This window comes from Pavona decussata, unplaced genomic scaffold (assembly GCF_977016875.1).
Source record: "Pavona decussata unplaced genomic scaffold, jaPavDecu1.1 SCAFFOLD_176, whole genome shotgun sequence".
Lineage (NCBI taxonomy): Eukaryota > Metazoa > Cnidaria > Anthozoa > Scleractinia > Agariciidae > Pavona > Pavona decussata.
The window spans coordinates 123,523-137,500 of record NW_028145587.1 but is presented as its reverse complement, the minus strand read 5'-3'; the positions used below and the strand labels follow the sequence as shown (position 1 = coordinate 137,500).

Here is a 13,978-nt window from a genome sequence, read left to right as displayed (position 1 = left end):
TCTTGTTTAGAATGTAAACAAGGGAATAATTCAAAAGTGGTATAAAATGGTTGGGCGCTTTCTAAAAATCAGAATATTTTTTTCAAAGAAGGCGACAAAATTTTGGCCCCCTCGGATGCAATCTTCTAATGTGCCAACAACACAAACCGAGGGTGGTTGGGATATGGCGGGGGGTGTGGATAACAAAATAATGAACGTCCCATTGACAGTAACAACAAACAGAGGGAACTGTTTTGTAAAATTAACAGCACCAACGGCGTATTGGTGTTACTCTTAATTTTACAGTACTGTGAAAGGCAGATTGTAGAGCGATCTCAGGTAATTTTCTTTTATTGTAAGCTTATCAAAGCCGATACTTTTCTGACAGCTTGATAAGCTTAAGCACAAACAATTTATAAAGGCCCAATTAGAAAAATTAAAATGTAAATATACAAGATCAAGGATATAATAAAGTCTTTCCGTGAGGATGCGTTTAAGCTTAACCAGTTAAAAAACAAAAAGCAAATCGTTGTCTTACTTTCCCACAAGTCTGCGTACAGCGCGAAGCGCATCCAACACAAGGCGATCGGTGTGATCAGCAATCCTGTTGGCTGTCGAAGGAGGAACACTTCTTCCATAGTCGGAATCGTAGCTGTTCTGTCGCAGTGCTTCGTGGGTCTTACAACAACAAACTCCCATATATGACTTGGCTAAATTCAACTGCACATAAAGAATGGCAAAAACACTCGTGGAAAATCACCATCACAACATTTTGAAACCCAAGTTTCCTTCGGTAAACAAACCACCGTTTATTGTCGATGAGCCCTCGTTGAATACTAGAAATGGTCAGCTCTGATTATGGTAAAAGTATGCGCGCAATGTAAGAGCCCGTGATTAATTTACGGTCTGCTAGCGGTTTTTCGCAAGTTTGAAATGCGCACACGCCGTTCCATCCCATAATACTGTTTTACTTTTTAAACCACTGCATCAAAAGAATGGTAGCCAAATGGCGTCTTCCTTTCTAGAAGACCTATTCGAGAAAGAAGTAGATGAGAAGGAGGTCAGTGCTATGGTGGGATCGCTGGAAAGCCAATTGGCATCGACAGCGATCCCTAGATCCCATCACAATGAAGTCAAACCTTCGGCGGCAGCATCCAAAGCCAGCCCTAAACTAAGCAACATGCCTAGCAAGACGCCAAACCAAACGAGCCCGAATCAAAACCAAACCGTGACTGCAGTTCGTCCGGGGATTTCTTCATCGCCAGTGCTAAGCGCGGGTGGCAACAGCGCGATTACTACTGTTATCAACATCGCACCACGTCCAACGGTCACCACAGCAGTTCCGTTAGCTCCACGACCGGCTACCATGGCTGTTCTCGCTCCGAACTCTGGTTTTGCGGGAGCATCTCGCTTCGTTACGACCATGATCAACGCGGACTTGGTTAACCGGAACATTAATTTGATCAGTCCACAGCAAATCGCGTTAGCTCCAAGAGTTGTGACGGGGAATGTTACGGTTTCAGGAAATCCTCAAACCATTGCAGCGCCGCGAATTATTCAGCAAATTCAACCTCGGGTTGGGAACATGACGGTGAGGCCGGTAAACCCTCAAGTTGTGTTACAACAAGCGGCGACTAGCTCGCCGATTCAACAGGACAAGAAGATCAACATCTTACAAACTCAGATTCGCCCTGTTCCGGCGAGTGTTAGCGTGTCGCAGAATGTTCCTATTAGAACTACGCTTACCCCAATTCGGCCGCAAATAAGTACAATACCGAACACGATCACCTACAGAATGCCTCTGAACCAAGTTGCTGTTGCAACTCCGAAAACTGAGATTACATCCACCGTGGGTACTGTGACCCAAAATTCGAGCACTTCAAATGTAGCTATGCGTGTTGCTAAACCTGCTACAGCAACACCTCAGCCACAGAGTGTTAATAATGTCAGCATAGCTAGCAATCAGACTAAACCTCCACAATCGTCTACTACACCGCCAACAGTCACGCATTCTCAACCTCAAATGAATGTGGTTCAGCTTGAACAAGTAAAAGAGCAAGCTCTTAAATTAAAAAATTTCTTCAGCAACTTAATTAGGCTTGCATCTGACCAAAAATCTCCTGATGTTGGCAAGACTGTAAAGGAACTGGTTCAAGGTGTTATGGTGAGTTGTTGTTGTTGTTGTTGTTGTTTTTTTGTTATGGTGCTTTGAAGCCAGACAAGTAACATATTGGAGGGAGGGGGTGAGGTAGGGGAGCTGGAAGGGAGGGGGCCTAAAGGCTGGTTTACACATCCAACACAAGCATAGGTACAAGAAATGTACTTGTAAACTGATATGATGCAGGCATGACCGCAAGTGAAAACACAAGTACTTGAAAAGAGATCTTAAATCTATATGCTTGCATGATTGTGTCAGATGTGTAAACTGCAATTTGGATGCATGAGCCCAAGCTTGCTTAAAGTGATCACTGCCTGCCAACTAATTCTCCTGTTCAGCATGGTAGATCAAAGCTTTGCTTTAAGGTGGTGCTACAAAAGTGATCATCATCAAATATCTCCTCATCATATCAGTGTTTCATAATGCATGTAGGCCATGAGAATTTAGCAATTGATCACCTGAGATGAATTGTCTTGATATTTAAACAAGTTCTCTCAATTAGTACTCAATGACATGTATGGAGACCAGTAAGGAGAATTTGTATAATGATACTGGGGTTTAAACTGGCTTCACACATAAAGCAGCTAGTCATAAACCAAAGAAATACTCATTCTTGTTGGCTTTTAGTGATTTCGAAACTCTTGAGTAGCTCTGCTATCTTCACTGTATAGCTTCACCATAATAGCTAGGTGCTGGCTACTTAAGATAGCTACAAGAATTGAGGAGCAAGGATTAACAAATGAAGATCATTACATTCTCTATTATGCAAACAAGGATCCCAAGAAAACATTTTATGTTAAACATAGCTTCTAAAGGCTGGTTTTCACTAGTAATGGAGTCAGAGAAATCTGGGTATTTCTTTTTCCATTTACTCTTGCATTTAAATTTATTAATTTTGTCTTTGAAAGTTGGATTTGTTCCATGCATTGTTTGTTTGAGATTGTGTTCTTGATGAAAATTATATATGTAAGCCAATTTAAATCCAGTCCTTCAAGGCATTGCTGCATTTACCGTAAGATTAATTTAAAGGGAAAGTTTTATTGCTCAAGAAAATAATTTGTCAACTGCCTGTTTACCTGTTTTTAAATTTAGAGGAAATAAGTATTTTTTATTATTATATACAAAATTAATATATTTTCTTGATGCATTAGGATCAGTCAGCTTGGTTTTTAGTGTTTGCTATATACTTTGACTCTCTTTCTCATTAAAAATAAACTTTCTATCTTGATTTTGTGACCGCAATATTGTCATTTCCATTACTCCGTTTCATCAATTTTTTTACTCCTACCAGCCAATCAGTTTCAAAACTACAGTAGTGGTAAACAGAGAATTAGTTGGGAATGACCAATTAAAAGGTCTCGCATCTAACGTTCCGGAAATATTTTTTTGTTTACAGTTAATATCACATGATTAAGGGTTCACTGAAAAACGTCAGTGGAAAATTAAATGTCAAATAACATTAGTTTGTAATTTTTCTACGATTAAAAGTCTTGATGTGCAAGGAAAAATTATAAGAGCAGATCCTGCCTCATTTGCAAAGCTCTTGATTATCTTTGGGTTTGTGAGGAGGAATGAGGACCTGACCTACTGTACAAGAGGCTGTTTATGTTTTTCATCTTTCACTGACGTTTGAGTCAGGACGATCATAGATTGCCCAAACCAAACAAAAACATTTAGACTCTTATAATAATAATAATAATAATAATAATAATAATAATAATAATAATAATAATAATACTTTATTTATGTAGCACGATTTCCAGCCATGTCCAATCGCCCTTTACAATTACAGCAAATAAATGTCATTACATCAGTACTGAACATAGAAAAAGAAAATTGCATTGACATATTTAGGTCTAATATTTCTAATGTACAAAATGTCTAAATTTGGTATTTAATTCTATAGAAAAACTTTCCTAAAAAGACGAGTCTTAACTTTTTTCTTAAAAAAATTCAAGTCGTCACAAGATCTTATTTCAAGTGGCAGAGAATTCCACAGTTGGAGCGAGGCTACTGAAAATGAATGAATATAAAGTAAAGAAATAAAATACAAAACTCCTATAACATCGTAATGTGAAACTAAAACGCTAGCTTAAAAAGATAAGTATGAAGAGATTTCTTAAATAGCGCTAGCGAATCAATCGTGCGGATGTGTGCAGGCAAGCTGTTCCACAGCGCAGGCGCAGAGGCATGAAACGAGTGGGCACCTAAAGTCGTGCGCATAACCCCTTTTGGACGTTCTCAAAATATTGTATCATTATTGCGTAATGAATACCTAGACGATGATCTAATACAGATCAGGTTACTAAATAACTAGGAGCCATGCCATGAATCACCTTAAAAGTAATCATCACGATCTTGAATTGAATACGATAGGTCAGCGTGCATGATGTGCAACAAATTTCCAAGATGTGTTGAATTACAGAGACTAGTCCCAGGGAATTTTCTCATGAATTTAATCAGGTTTGAATTTGAGGAACAAGTTCCCAGGGTTTGTTCCCCCAAAATTATGCTTGTCTCTTCATGTGAACTGCTCTTGGGACAAGTGCCTGCATCCAATCCAATCCAGTTGAGTAAACAATACAAGGGACTTGTCCTGGCAACTACAATCCTTAACAATTTCTGTTGGGAAGGGTAGAAAACAAGCCCCTAGTAAATAAGTCTTTTTGACGGTGTAGCAATTTTTATTACTTGTGTACATGTTTACTCTATTGTTTCTAGCTTTCCCCCACCCACCCCCTGTTCAATGTTGGATTCCTCACAAACATAAGTGCAACAAATTCACAGTTAAAACTCAACATTGATATAGGGGAGGGGAGGAACATGAAGGCAACATAAACTTAGCAATCTTTCCAAGAGTTTTGACGACGATTGTAGTTTTGTGGACTTGTTTCCTCATGTGCAAACCTATAGTGATATTTGTGCATAGTGGCAGGGTACTGTAACTGAATGTGCTTTGCTTTCTTACAGGAAGGAAAACTCACTGAAGAGCAATTTGCAGCAAGTCTACAAACAACACTCAATTCGCCACCCCAGCCAAATCTTGTGGGATTTTTAAAGGTAGGTAATAGTTAAAGATTGTTGATTGTCATATTTTATGAAGAAATTTAAGTAATTATGAAATTATAGGTAATAGGAAAAATTCTTTGAGTGTTACTGGAAAATAACCACCAAACTGTTTGTTTGGTGGTTATTTTTTTTTTATTTGTTTTTTTTTTTTTATTACACACAAGTGAGGTATTCTAAGTGCGTGAATATCGTCGCATGTTCTTACTTGTTCCTCACGCTATTCAAACAGCACTAAGTTTAGTTGAATAATAATGAACTAAAATACTTACGTGTATCTAATGACTTGTGTTGGCTCTTATTTATGTCGTGCAGTCCAAGCATAGCCATGACCATGAATGATGAAAATGTTTTCTCATTTCATGTGACTCCCATTCAAATCAATAAAATCTTACTGAGTTCCTTCATTTTTCCTCAAACATCAGAAAACACTACCTTTGTTACGAGCACAATCAAGATTACCTCAATCAAACACCCCTCAGAAGATCATTCCTCAGCAACCAGTACAACAAAAGCCTGGAACCCCAGTGTATGCTGTCTCTCAACCAGGACAAAAACCAAATGCACAGGTGCAAAAAATCCACATAGTACCACAACAACCAGGCCAGCAAATGGTGAAGCAAGTCATTCTCACGCCGGCACAGCAACAACAACTTCTAAGACGACAACACCAACTTAATGCCACGCAACGGGTAGTATTGACGACGTCCACGGGAGCAGTGTCTGGTTCTCAGGCTGTTACTAGTTCACGGAATGTTGTCATGGTACATGCTCCACCGGGAACTATGGGGAATAAAATGGTTGTAGGTGCTCTGAAATCTCAGGCAGGGACAACTGCAGCATCTGCTACAACTGCCGATAAACTAAAGCCCAAGGGTTTTACTGGAATTAGCAGGTAAGGAATCAGAGATGATCTAAACAGAATTTATTATATAAACTTTGACAGTTCTTGAAAATTGCCTTTCGCTCCTGGCCAAGAAATTCTTTGACATGATCTGGTCATTGGACAGTGTTCAAACCAAGTCACCAACTAATTTTAGAGGTGGTTGTTCCTACAAGTCTTGTCACCTTTTTTGGAGGACTTTTCACTGTCATTCTATCATTTTCACCAAAGCTGATACCATTGACTTGCAACAGAATAAACTGCTTGGTTCAATGGCAGTGAGGGTGAGGAGAGCTGGACATGACATGTCCAGTTGTACATAGCTGTATTCTGATCTTTAGCCAAATGCTGAAATATTATTCTAATTGGGATTCAGTATTGTTGCTTAAATTTAAGAACACTTCTTTGTTTTTTCTTTATCTATTTCTTGTAGTAGTGGAGATGATGATATAAATGATGTCACATCCATGGCTGGCGTTAATTTAATGGTAAGTTCTCAATCATGAATAATATTGAATACTATTACTACAGTTGAAATTGAAGGAGCATGAGCCTTTGATTTGACCCATATATGTCGATTTCATTGTTACAAAAAATGTTTGTTTGTTTTTTTTTTTGGGGGGGGGGAGGGGTTAAAATTGCACAAAAATTTGCAGGCCAATCAGTGAAAAATATTTGAGACACAAAAAACCACTTGTTTCCTCGAGTTTGGGGCTAATCTTTCATGAAGAGTAAAGATCAACCTAAAATTCAACAAAGGTTGGTTATGCTCTCAACACTTCAATTTCAGTGTTTTGTTAGTCAGGCCATTTAGGGGCATTTTTGTGAAAATAATTTTTAATGTACATGTACTTTGTTCATATTTTCTTCACAGGAAGAAAGCCAGAGAATTTTGGCTATCAACTCAGACCTACTAAGCTCTCAGACAAGAAGCTGTAAGGATGAACCTTTTTTAAATGCGTCACCCCTTCAGAAAAGAATAGAGGCATTAGGTCAGTTTAATTATGTCTAAAGTATGTAATAATATCTTACTGTGTATATTGCCAATTAAGGTTTGAAGCAGAATAACATCTTAATATTACTATGCTGTAGCTTCTGTCATCAATTCAGAGGGGAAAAAATGACTTTATTTTAGTGCCTGATTATTTAGCACTGTATTGCTAATTAGGGACACTATATAACAGTCAAACAAATATACAAACTGAACATTACATTATTGTTAAAAATCCCAACTGGTGGAAGGCAAACCAGTTTGCTATTTACAAAGCATGACCTTAAATTTCAAAATGGGGTTATCATGAAAAAAATCAGTGATCAGAGTGGACTTTGAACTCAGGGCCTCCAGCGCCCTAACCACCTGGCAAAATTATGCCGTGATTTTTAATTGACAAATCCCTAGGCATATCATTTCCCAGCCAGCAAATGACATCTCTGTGACGTTTTGTGCTTTGTCTTGCAGCAAGGAAACGTGGCTTATCAGACGTGTCTCAAGAAGTGCTTAGTTTAGTATCCCATGCAACACAGGAAAGACTACGGAACATTTTAGAAAAAATATCCACAATAAGTTTGCATCGACTTGAAGTTTATAGGGTATGTAAAACTGCTTATAACAATTTATTACATTCACAAATAAAGTTCTTTAAATTAATTACTAATGACGCAGATGATTGGCCCACACATTTTGTATCCCCCCTTGTAAAAAAAATATGTGTTAACACTGGATACACGGAAGTGCAGATTTGGCAATTTTTTGGACTTGAAAGAATGAACAAAAACAAAATAAGGAAGCACTGCTTAGTGGTCACACTTAAGATTGGACATAAGGCTTAGATCAGCCTCAAAAAGAGTGAGCCATCTTGTACAGTATAGTGAAGAGCACTAGAGGAAGGCACTGCTCAGTATGGGTGCACCGATATACCAAATACTCAATATCATCAATACAGAGGTTTCCTTGAAAAATATTGATACTTGCGAGAAATATTGGCTGTTTTGATCCCTTTGGATATACATTAAAGTTTAAACACTGTTGCTAGGGCTCTGTGTTTTTGTTTAATGTCTATGGAGGTCATAAGGAGTGTTTTTAGAGTGTAAGTGTTAACATCACTGAAAAGTCTTGGATGATGATGTCATAATATCGGTGTCAATATCAATATTGAAAAAAATGCCTTGAATATGGGAACAAAACTAATTTTCTTATGAGTAGCTTTGCACTTGGCCTTGCCTCATAATGAGGGCCTATTAAACAAGTGTGCGTTAAAAATTTTTTTAACAGATAAAACATTAAGATTGAACATTAAAACTGTAAACATTGGTAACAGAGCAAAAACACATTTTTTTCCTGATGCAATTTATCAAACATTAAGTGCATGATATTGTTCCACATGGCTAATTTTCATATGGATTCTACTTCATAAACTGTATTCTGCTGTTATTTACTTCGCAACAGCAGAATACAGTTTATGAAGTAGAATCCATATGAAAATTAGCCATGTGGAATTTTTTGTGTTGAGCCAATGACGTCACTTCCTGTAATTTGAGCCTTGACTTCCAGAACAAGGCCAAGTAATGGCGGCCGTGAAATCTCGAATAAAAAGCCAAAAAAAAAAATACTTCCAATCGCTGTAAAGGATTGAAATTTGGTAACGTGAGTAAGAAGGCCATATTCTACACGAAAATGCAAAAAGATGGAAAATGAAATTTTCGTCCCAGGGGCACTTTAACTGGTTTCCTTCTTTATTTATTTATTTACTCACTCACTCACTCATTTATTTATTTATTTATTTATTTATTTATTTATTTGTTTTTAGGATGATCCAATGTATGAAGTAGGCCTGGATATCAGGTCTCAGCTGAGAGTCTTTGAGCAGATAGATGAAGTAGAAAGGAAAAAACGAGATGCTAGAGAAAGAGATATTCTAATGCGAGCTGCTAAAGTGAGCGACTATCTATATTTTACACATACAGTATTTACCAATCAAATTTTCGTTATTTGGCATGAGAATACAAAATGGAACACCCTTTGCTTACCCTCCGGAACATGTTATAGTATGCTCATGTGACAGGAGAGTTAAATGTGGCGGAAATTCTGTGAAACAGCAGGACTTCAACTCAAAACCCTGGACATTTTGTGTTACACCAATTTATTGGATGGAAGGGGGAATCTATTTTTCAAATCCAGTGCAGTGACCACCACGCCAAGTTATAGTGAAAGCATTTCCTGTGATGTTAATTTTATTGCATGTTTAACAGAGCCGGTCAAGACAAGAGGATCCTGAGCAAGCAAGACTCAAAGAGAAAGCAAAACAGGTAAAAAATATGGTGACCAGTACAGTATAAGTGCTTTATTAGATAGAACACATGTCACTTACATCTGACTTTGCTTTATGGACAATATTAGAATGACCGTAACAGCAAACGTGAGATATGAACATGCGACTATGTTTATCCTATATTTGCCACTTGCTGTTTTCAGTTTCTCTGTCAAATAGAGTAGTTTTGCGTTAGCATCAAAGGCCAGAATTAGTTTGCACCATTCTCATCTTTGTACTCTTTATTTCAAGAAAACATAAACGCGAATCTCACGTCTGCCGTGAACCGTAAACGCGATTCTTAATCTCTCTATTGACAAAGTAACATCAACTCATGCAGGCTCCTGTTATCTCACCCAACCCATACCTGGTAATCAAATTTCACAGAGGGTGTTCATATTTAAGGCTTGCTCCTCCCTCTCTTTCTGTCTGTTTATTCAAGGCGCATGGGGGTCTGGCAACTTGCAGATGAGCAAAGACAGCACATTCTTCCTTGTTTATTTTAAGACCCTGATTGTTGGTCCATGCAGGAGAAGAACCTCCACACTTGCACTCCCTTAGTGGTAGAAATTCTGTAAAAATTAATGTCAATTTTCTTGAAGAAGTGAAACAAAACCAGTAATTGTAAACTAAAGTTTTTTTTTTCTTTTTTTAACAAGTGTTGCAACTAAAATACTTTTTTCCCCAGCTACAACAAGAGGAAGAGGAATTAATTCGAAAGAGAGCAGCTAACTCAACGGCGCTGGCCGCCATTGGACCAAGAAAAAAGAGAAAGTTAGATGAAGCTCTCGAAGGAGGGTCATCTGTTTCAAAACCAGTAAGCATTTAAAAAAATAATAGTATTTGGCTTTGAGTTTTAATCAAACTGCACCAGTTGCATGTGAAATCTAGCAAATATGTATTACCATTCATCAGGCTGTTCCCTAAGAAAACTTTGAAGGAGGCCACAAGGCCAAAAGCCGAGCAGTTAGGAGCCCAACCTGTGACATGTTAGGTGCTTCAGCAAAATATTCAGGCTACTGGACTATTGTTAGGAAACAGCCTTGTTCATGTCAACCCAAAACATCAACGCTTTCCCTATTTGGTATTTTTAAATTTGTGAACGTCCAGAAAATGAGAAATTTCAATGGCTTACCTTGCAACTAGCATGTTGCAATTTCTTTGTGTACGTGTAAGTAATGAACAATATTCAACTTACAAAATTTTTCTTGATATTTGGATGTTTAGTTTTGTAATTCTACTATGTCAAATCAAGTCCTTCCCCGTCCCTCCCTCCCTTAACTACTGTATGAAGAATGTAAAAACGTTTAGGGCTTCATCTCAAGTTTACTCACAGGTTGCTTAAAAACGATAATATGCTATCTATCCCTTCATTTTCGCCTGCTTGAGGCGGGTCCTGTAGGGGGAAGGGGGGTTGGGGGTGGGGGTATATATGCCAGACAGCTCTTTCTTCCATGATTGTGATAGTTCACTAGTAGATGTACTGTAACAGTGTCCACCATCAGCGTCTTGACCATAGTTAGCAAAATGATTAACAAAGAGTAAAACATCTTTTGTTTTTGATGTTTTGTATCTCGCCGTCAAGTTGGCTTTGTTACTTACCATGTTACCGTCACTTTAACCGTGTTTCTTGTTGTTACTCAGGGTACCTCCTCTCCCACTTCTTCGCAATCTTCCTCTACTGTACAAGCAAATCAAAAAGACGTTCGACAACAGGTAAACGAGGAGCATTAATATAATACTCTAATTGAAGGTTACCTTTCTGATTTGAAGGTGCTGTGGGTAGTTCCTTGGTATTATGTTTGTCTGGTCATGGATTAGGTGGGGTATCCAGATAGACCGCACCCCATGTTGCGTTTCCCTTAGTCATTGCACTGTCAGCTTGCTTAATCCAATTTTAGGGATTTTTTCCAGGAGGGGGTTTGTCTTAAGAATTTTTGGTGTGAGTGTGCAGCTCGGTTCTCCAAACCCTGGCCCTATTTTAGACCAAAATATGCATTTTTTCGGTCCCCCTTTTCCGGCATGGCCTTTTTAAGGTGAATCGACCCAGTTATTTTTTGGCGGTACCACCCTACTTTGAAGCTCTCTGGTATCCCCGCCTTTACTTTTATCGTAAGTGTAACACATAGAATGGATAACATATAGATCAATCTACAATATATAGCAAACAAAATTTGGCGATCGGAGTAAATGTCACGTGGTTATAGTGCCACGCCCCGAGGTCTGAGTCGAACTTCTGCTGTTGCCGGCTTTTTTTCGTAAAAATCTCTCGGCTACACATAGTGCGCATTAGTGCCTTGCGCTGAACAGAGTTTACAATGTCCAATGAATGCATTCGGAAGTCAGGCAAGCGTGGTCATTGCACGCGTGCTGAACAAGAATGCTGTATCATGACAAACTCGAAACAATAGAAAACTCCCAAAGCACAAACTCAGCCAAAACGCTAAAAATCTTCAATGTTTACTCAAGTTTGGGCTTATAGAAGATAATGTCACAGTTTTTCAATGGCCATGAAATTCAGAATCCCAGTAGTAAGTTAATCAATTGTGGCCCTGAAAAAATTTGAAGGAAAAAAAACTACGAATTTTAAAGAAAATGCTTTTTTTGTGAGAATGACTCTGAAACGCTGACAAGCGTCAGCAAATAGCTAAAACTATCATTTCTATATGTTTGCATTGCTCGGAATCGCGCGCATTTACAGGGCCCTAAAGCTTTTTGCTGACTTGCAAGGACCCATCTGCAATAAAGATCCCCAAAATAAAGGAATAAATCTCATAGTTTATTAGATATAATCGTGTAAAGTTTGCTTATCATTTTTACATAAATTATGGCCTAAATTTGGAAAGCCCTAAATTTCTCGAATTGGGTCTTTGCGATTTTGTTGAAACTCTGTTCAGCGCAAGGCACTAATGCGCACTATGTGTAGCCGAGAGATTTTTACGAAAAAAAGCCGGCAACAGCAGAAGTTCGACTCAGACCTCAAAGGGGCGTGGCACTATAACCACGTGACATTTACTCCGATCGCCAAATTTTTTTTTGCTTTATTGTAGATTGATCTATATGTTATCCATTCTATGTGTTACACTTACGATAAAAGTAAAGGCGCGGATACCAGAGAGCTTCAAAGTAGGGTGGTACCGCCAAAAAATAACTGGGTCGAGTCACCTTAAGGCTTTTAGATCAAAGTGGTTAACACCTGCACCCCATTTCAGACCAAAATGGCTCAAACATCATACCCTTGGCGCCGCACATACCTGTAGAGGTTATAATGGGGGAATACTCCCCTTGAAAGGGAGGGGGTGGGGGTATGCGAGCTGGAACAAAAAACTGCAATAAGGACACACTGCAGAGGACAAGATCAAAATTTAAGAAACTGGATTCGGATTGCAATCTAAGCTTGGTTTGTCTTCTAAATAGAACGGAAATTGTAGTTTTAGCTCCGTAATAATAATATTGGTGATCATGATGATAATGATGAATGGAACATGAGCATTCTTGAAAATCTTAACTGGTAGGAGGCAGACCTAATTGCACTGATTTACATGAGTGACCTAGCATTTGAGCGCAGAATTACCGCGCGACAGTCCCTAGTTTCCAGACTTGAGCCTGGGACCTGTGGATTGCAAGTTTGATGCCCTAACCACTTGGCTACCCCCCTGTCCGTATTGAGACATTGCTACTGTTTTGGTTTTTCCTCGTTAGAGGAAGGATTGTTCATTCTTATGCTGGGCAAATTTATCATTTTCTCATACTATGTACTGTTTTGTTTGCTTATTACGCAGGTTCCTCGCCAAAGAATGCGACGGGTGCTTCTCAAAGATCTTATATTTGTTATGGAGCAAGAAAAAGAAACAACAAAATCCGTATTATTATACAAGGCGCTGCTAAAATAACCCGCCGTATCACAGCCTCGTCACGCTACGCATTATCGCTTCACAGTCACGGTTCCTGGGAATCACATTGTTTGTCGCGCAACGCTTCGTTGACGAAAAGGTTTGCGTGACAGTCAACAAACCAAATAACGGAAGCTAAGAACTCAGGAAACTTCATGTGCGCCAGTACGCAGAAATTGTTTAATACAAGCCTGTGGGAACACTTCCTCAAAGGAGACACCCCATGCCAATGAGTTTAGTTCGTACCAATTTTTAAACGTGTCGATAACGTATTTATCTGCAGTGTACATGTACATGCACCATGTTAGTTACCCTTCCACTGTCCAGGGTTCTTATTCCAAGTCACCTTTTGAAGAATGAGGCGCTTTTGGATTTCATTCGCAGACACAAAGTCAGAACCACCTTGCACAGCATCAGTAATAAACAACAACACAGGCAAGTTCTGCCCTGTAGCGTTCATTTGAATGATCATCGACAGAGTTAAAAGTTGGAACCATCTTGTAGAGCGTTATACACAGCACAACAGCAAAGTTCTGCTCAGCAGTTTTCAGTTGAATGATTGCACTCAAAGGGGCATTGTCACAGGGATTTTGCTGTGTTTCGGTCAAAACTGCACCAAATTTTTAACAGATCATTTTTGCTCAAACAAAATTGTTCTTGGAGTATCGACAAGAATATTAAGAAATTTCTC

General features: G+C 38.7%; 2 protein-coding genes across 2 annotated transcripts in view; one reads left to right on the top strand and one right to left on the bottom strand.

The window, feature by feature from the left end:
• The window catches only part of LOC146463413 (RING finger and SPRY domain-containing protein 1-like), a 19,709-nt gene extending 18,897 nt beyond the window's left edge, over positions 1 to 812 (bottom strand). Inside the window, exon 1 of the mRNA XM_085084446.1 lies at positions 518 to 812. Coding sequence (XP_084940572.1) covers positions 518 to 678 — 161 coding nt within the window. The 5' untranslated portion in view covers positions 679 to 812. The remainder of the gene's footprint in view (positions 1 to 517) is intronic.
• A 114-nt stretch (positions 813 to 926) lies between these two features.
• On the top strand, positions 927 to 13,423 carry LOC146463412 (transcription initiation factor TFIID subunit 4-like). The gene is made up of 11 exons (XM_085084438.1): positions 927 to 2,143; positions 5,108 to 5,197; positions 5,629 to 6,098; positions 6,520 to 6,574; positions 6,961 to 7,078; positions 7,546 to 7,676; positions 8,894 to 9,019; positions 9,336 to 9,392; positions 10,083 to 10,211; positions 11,039 to 11,110; positions 13,177 to 13,423. Exons 1-11 carry the CDS (start codon positions 986 to 988, stop codon positions 13,285 to 13,287), a joined length of 2,517 nt encoding a protein of 838 aa, XP_084940564.1. The 5' UTR covers positions 927 to 985; the 3' UTR covers positions 13,288 to 13,423.
• Positions 13,424 to 13,978: the final 555 nt, after the last annotated feature.

Coding starts and splice junctions, on each gene's coding strand:
- LOC146463412 (XM_085084438.1), top strand. CDS start 986: ATGGCGTCTTCCTTTCTAGAAGACCTATTCGAGAAAGAAGTAGATGAG. Junction 6,575..6,960: donor TGGCTGGCGTTAATTTAATG/GTAAGTTCTCAA, acceptor TTTTCTTCACAG/GAAGAAAGCCAGAGAATTTT. Junction 7,677..8,893: donor ATCGACTTGAAGTTTATAGG/GTATGTAAAACT, acceptor ATTTGTTTTTAG/GATGATCCAATGTATGAAGT.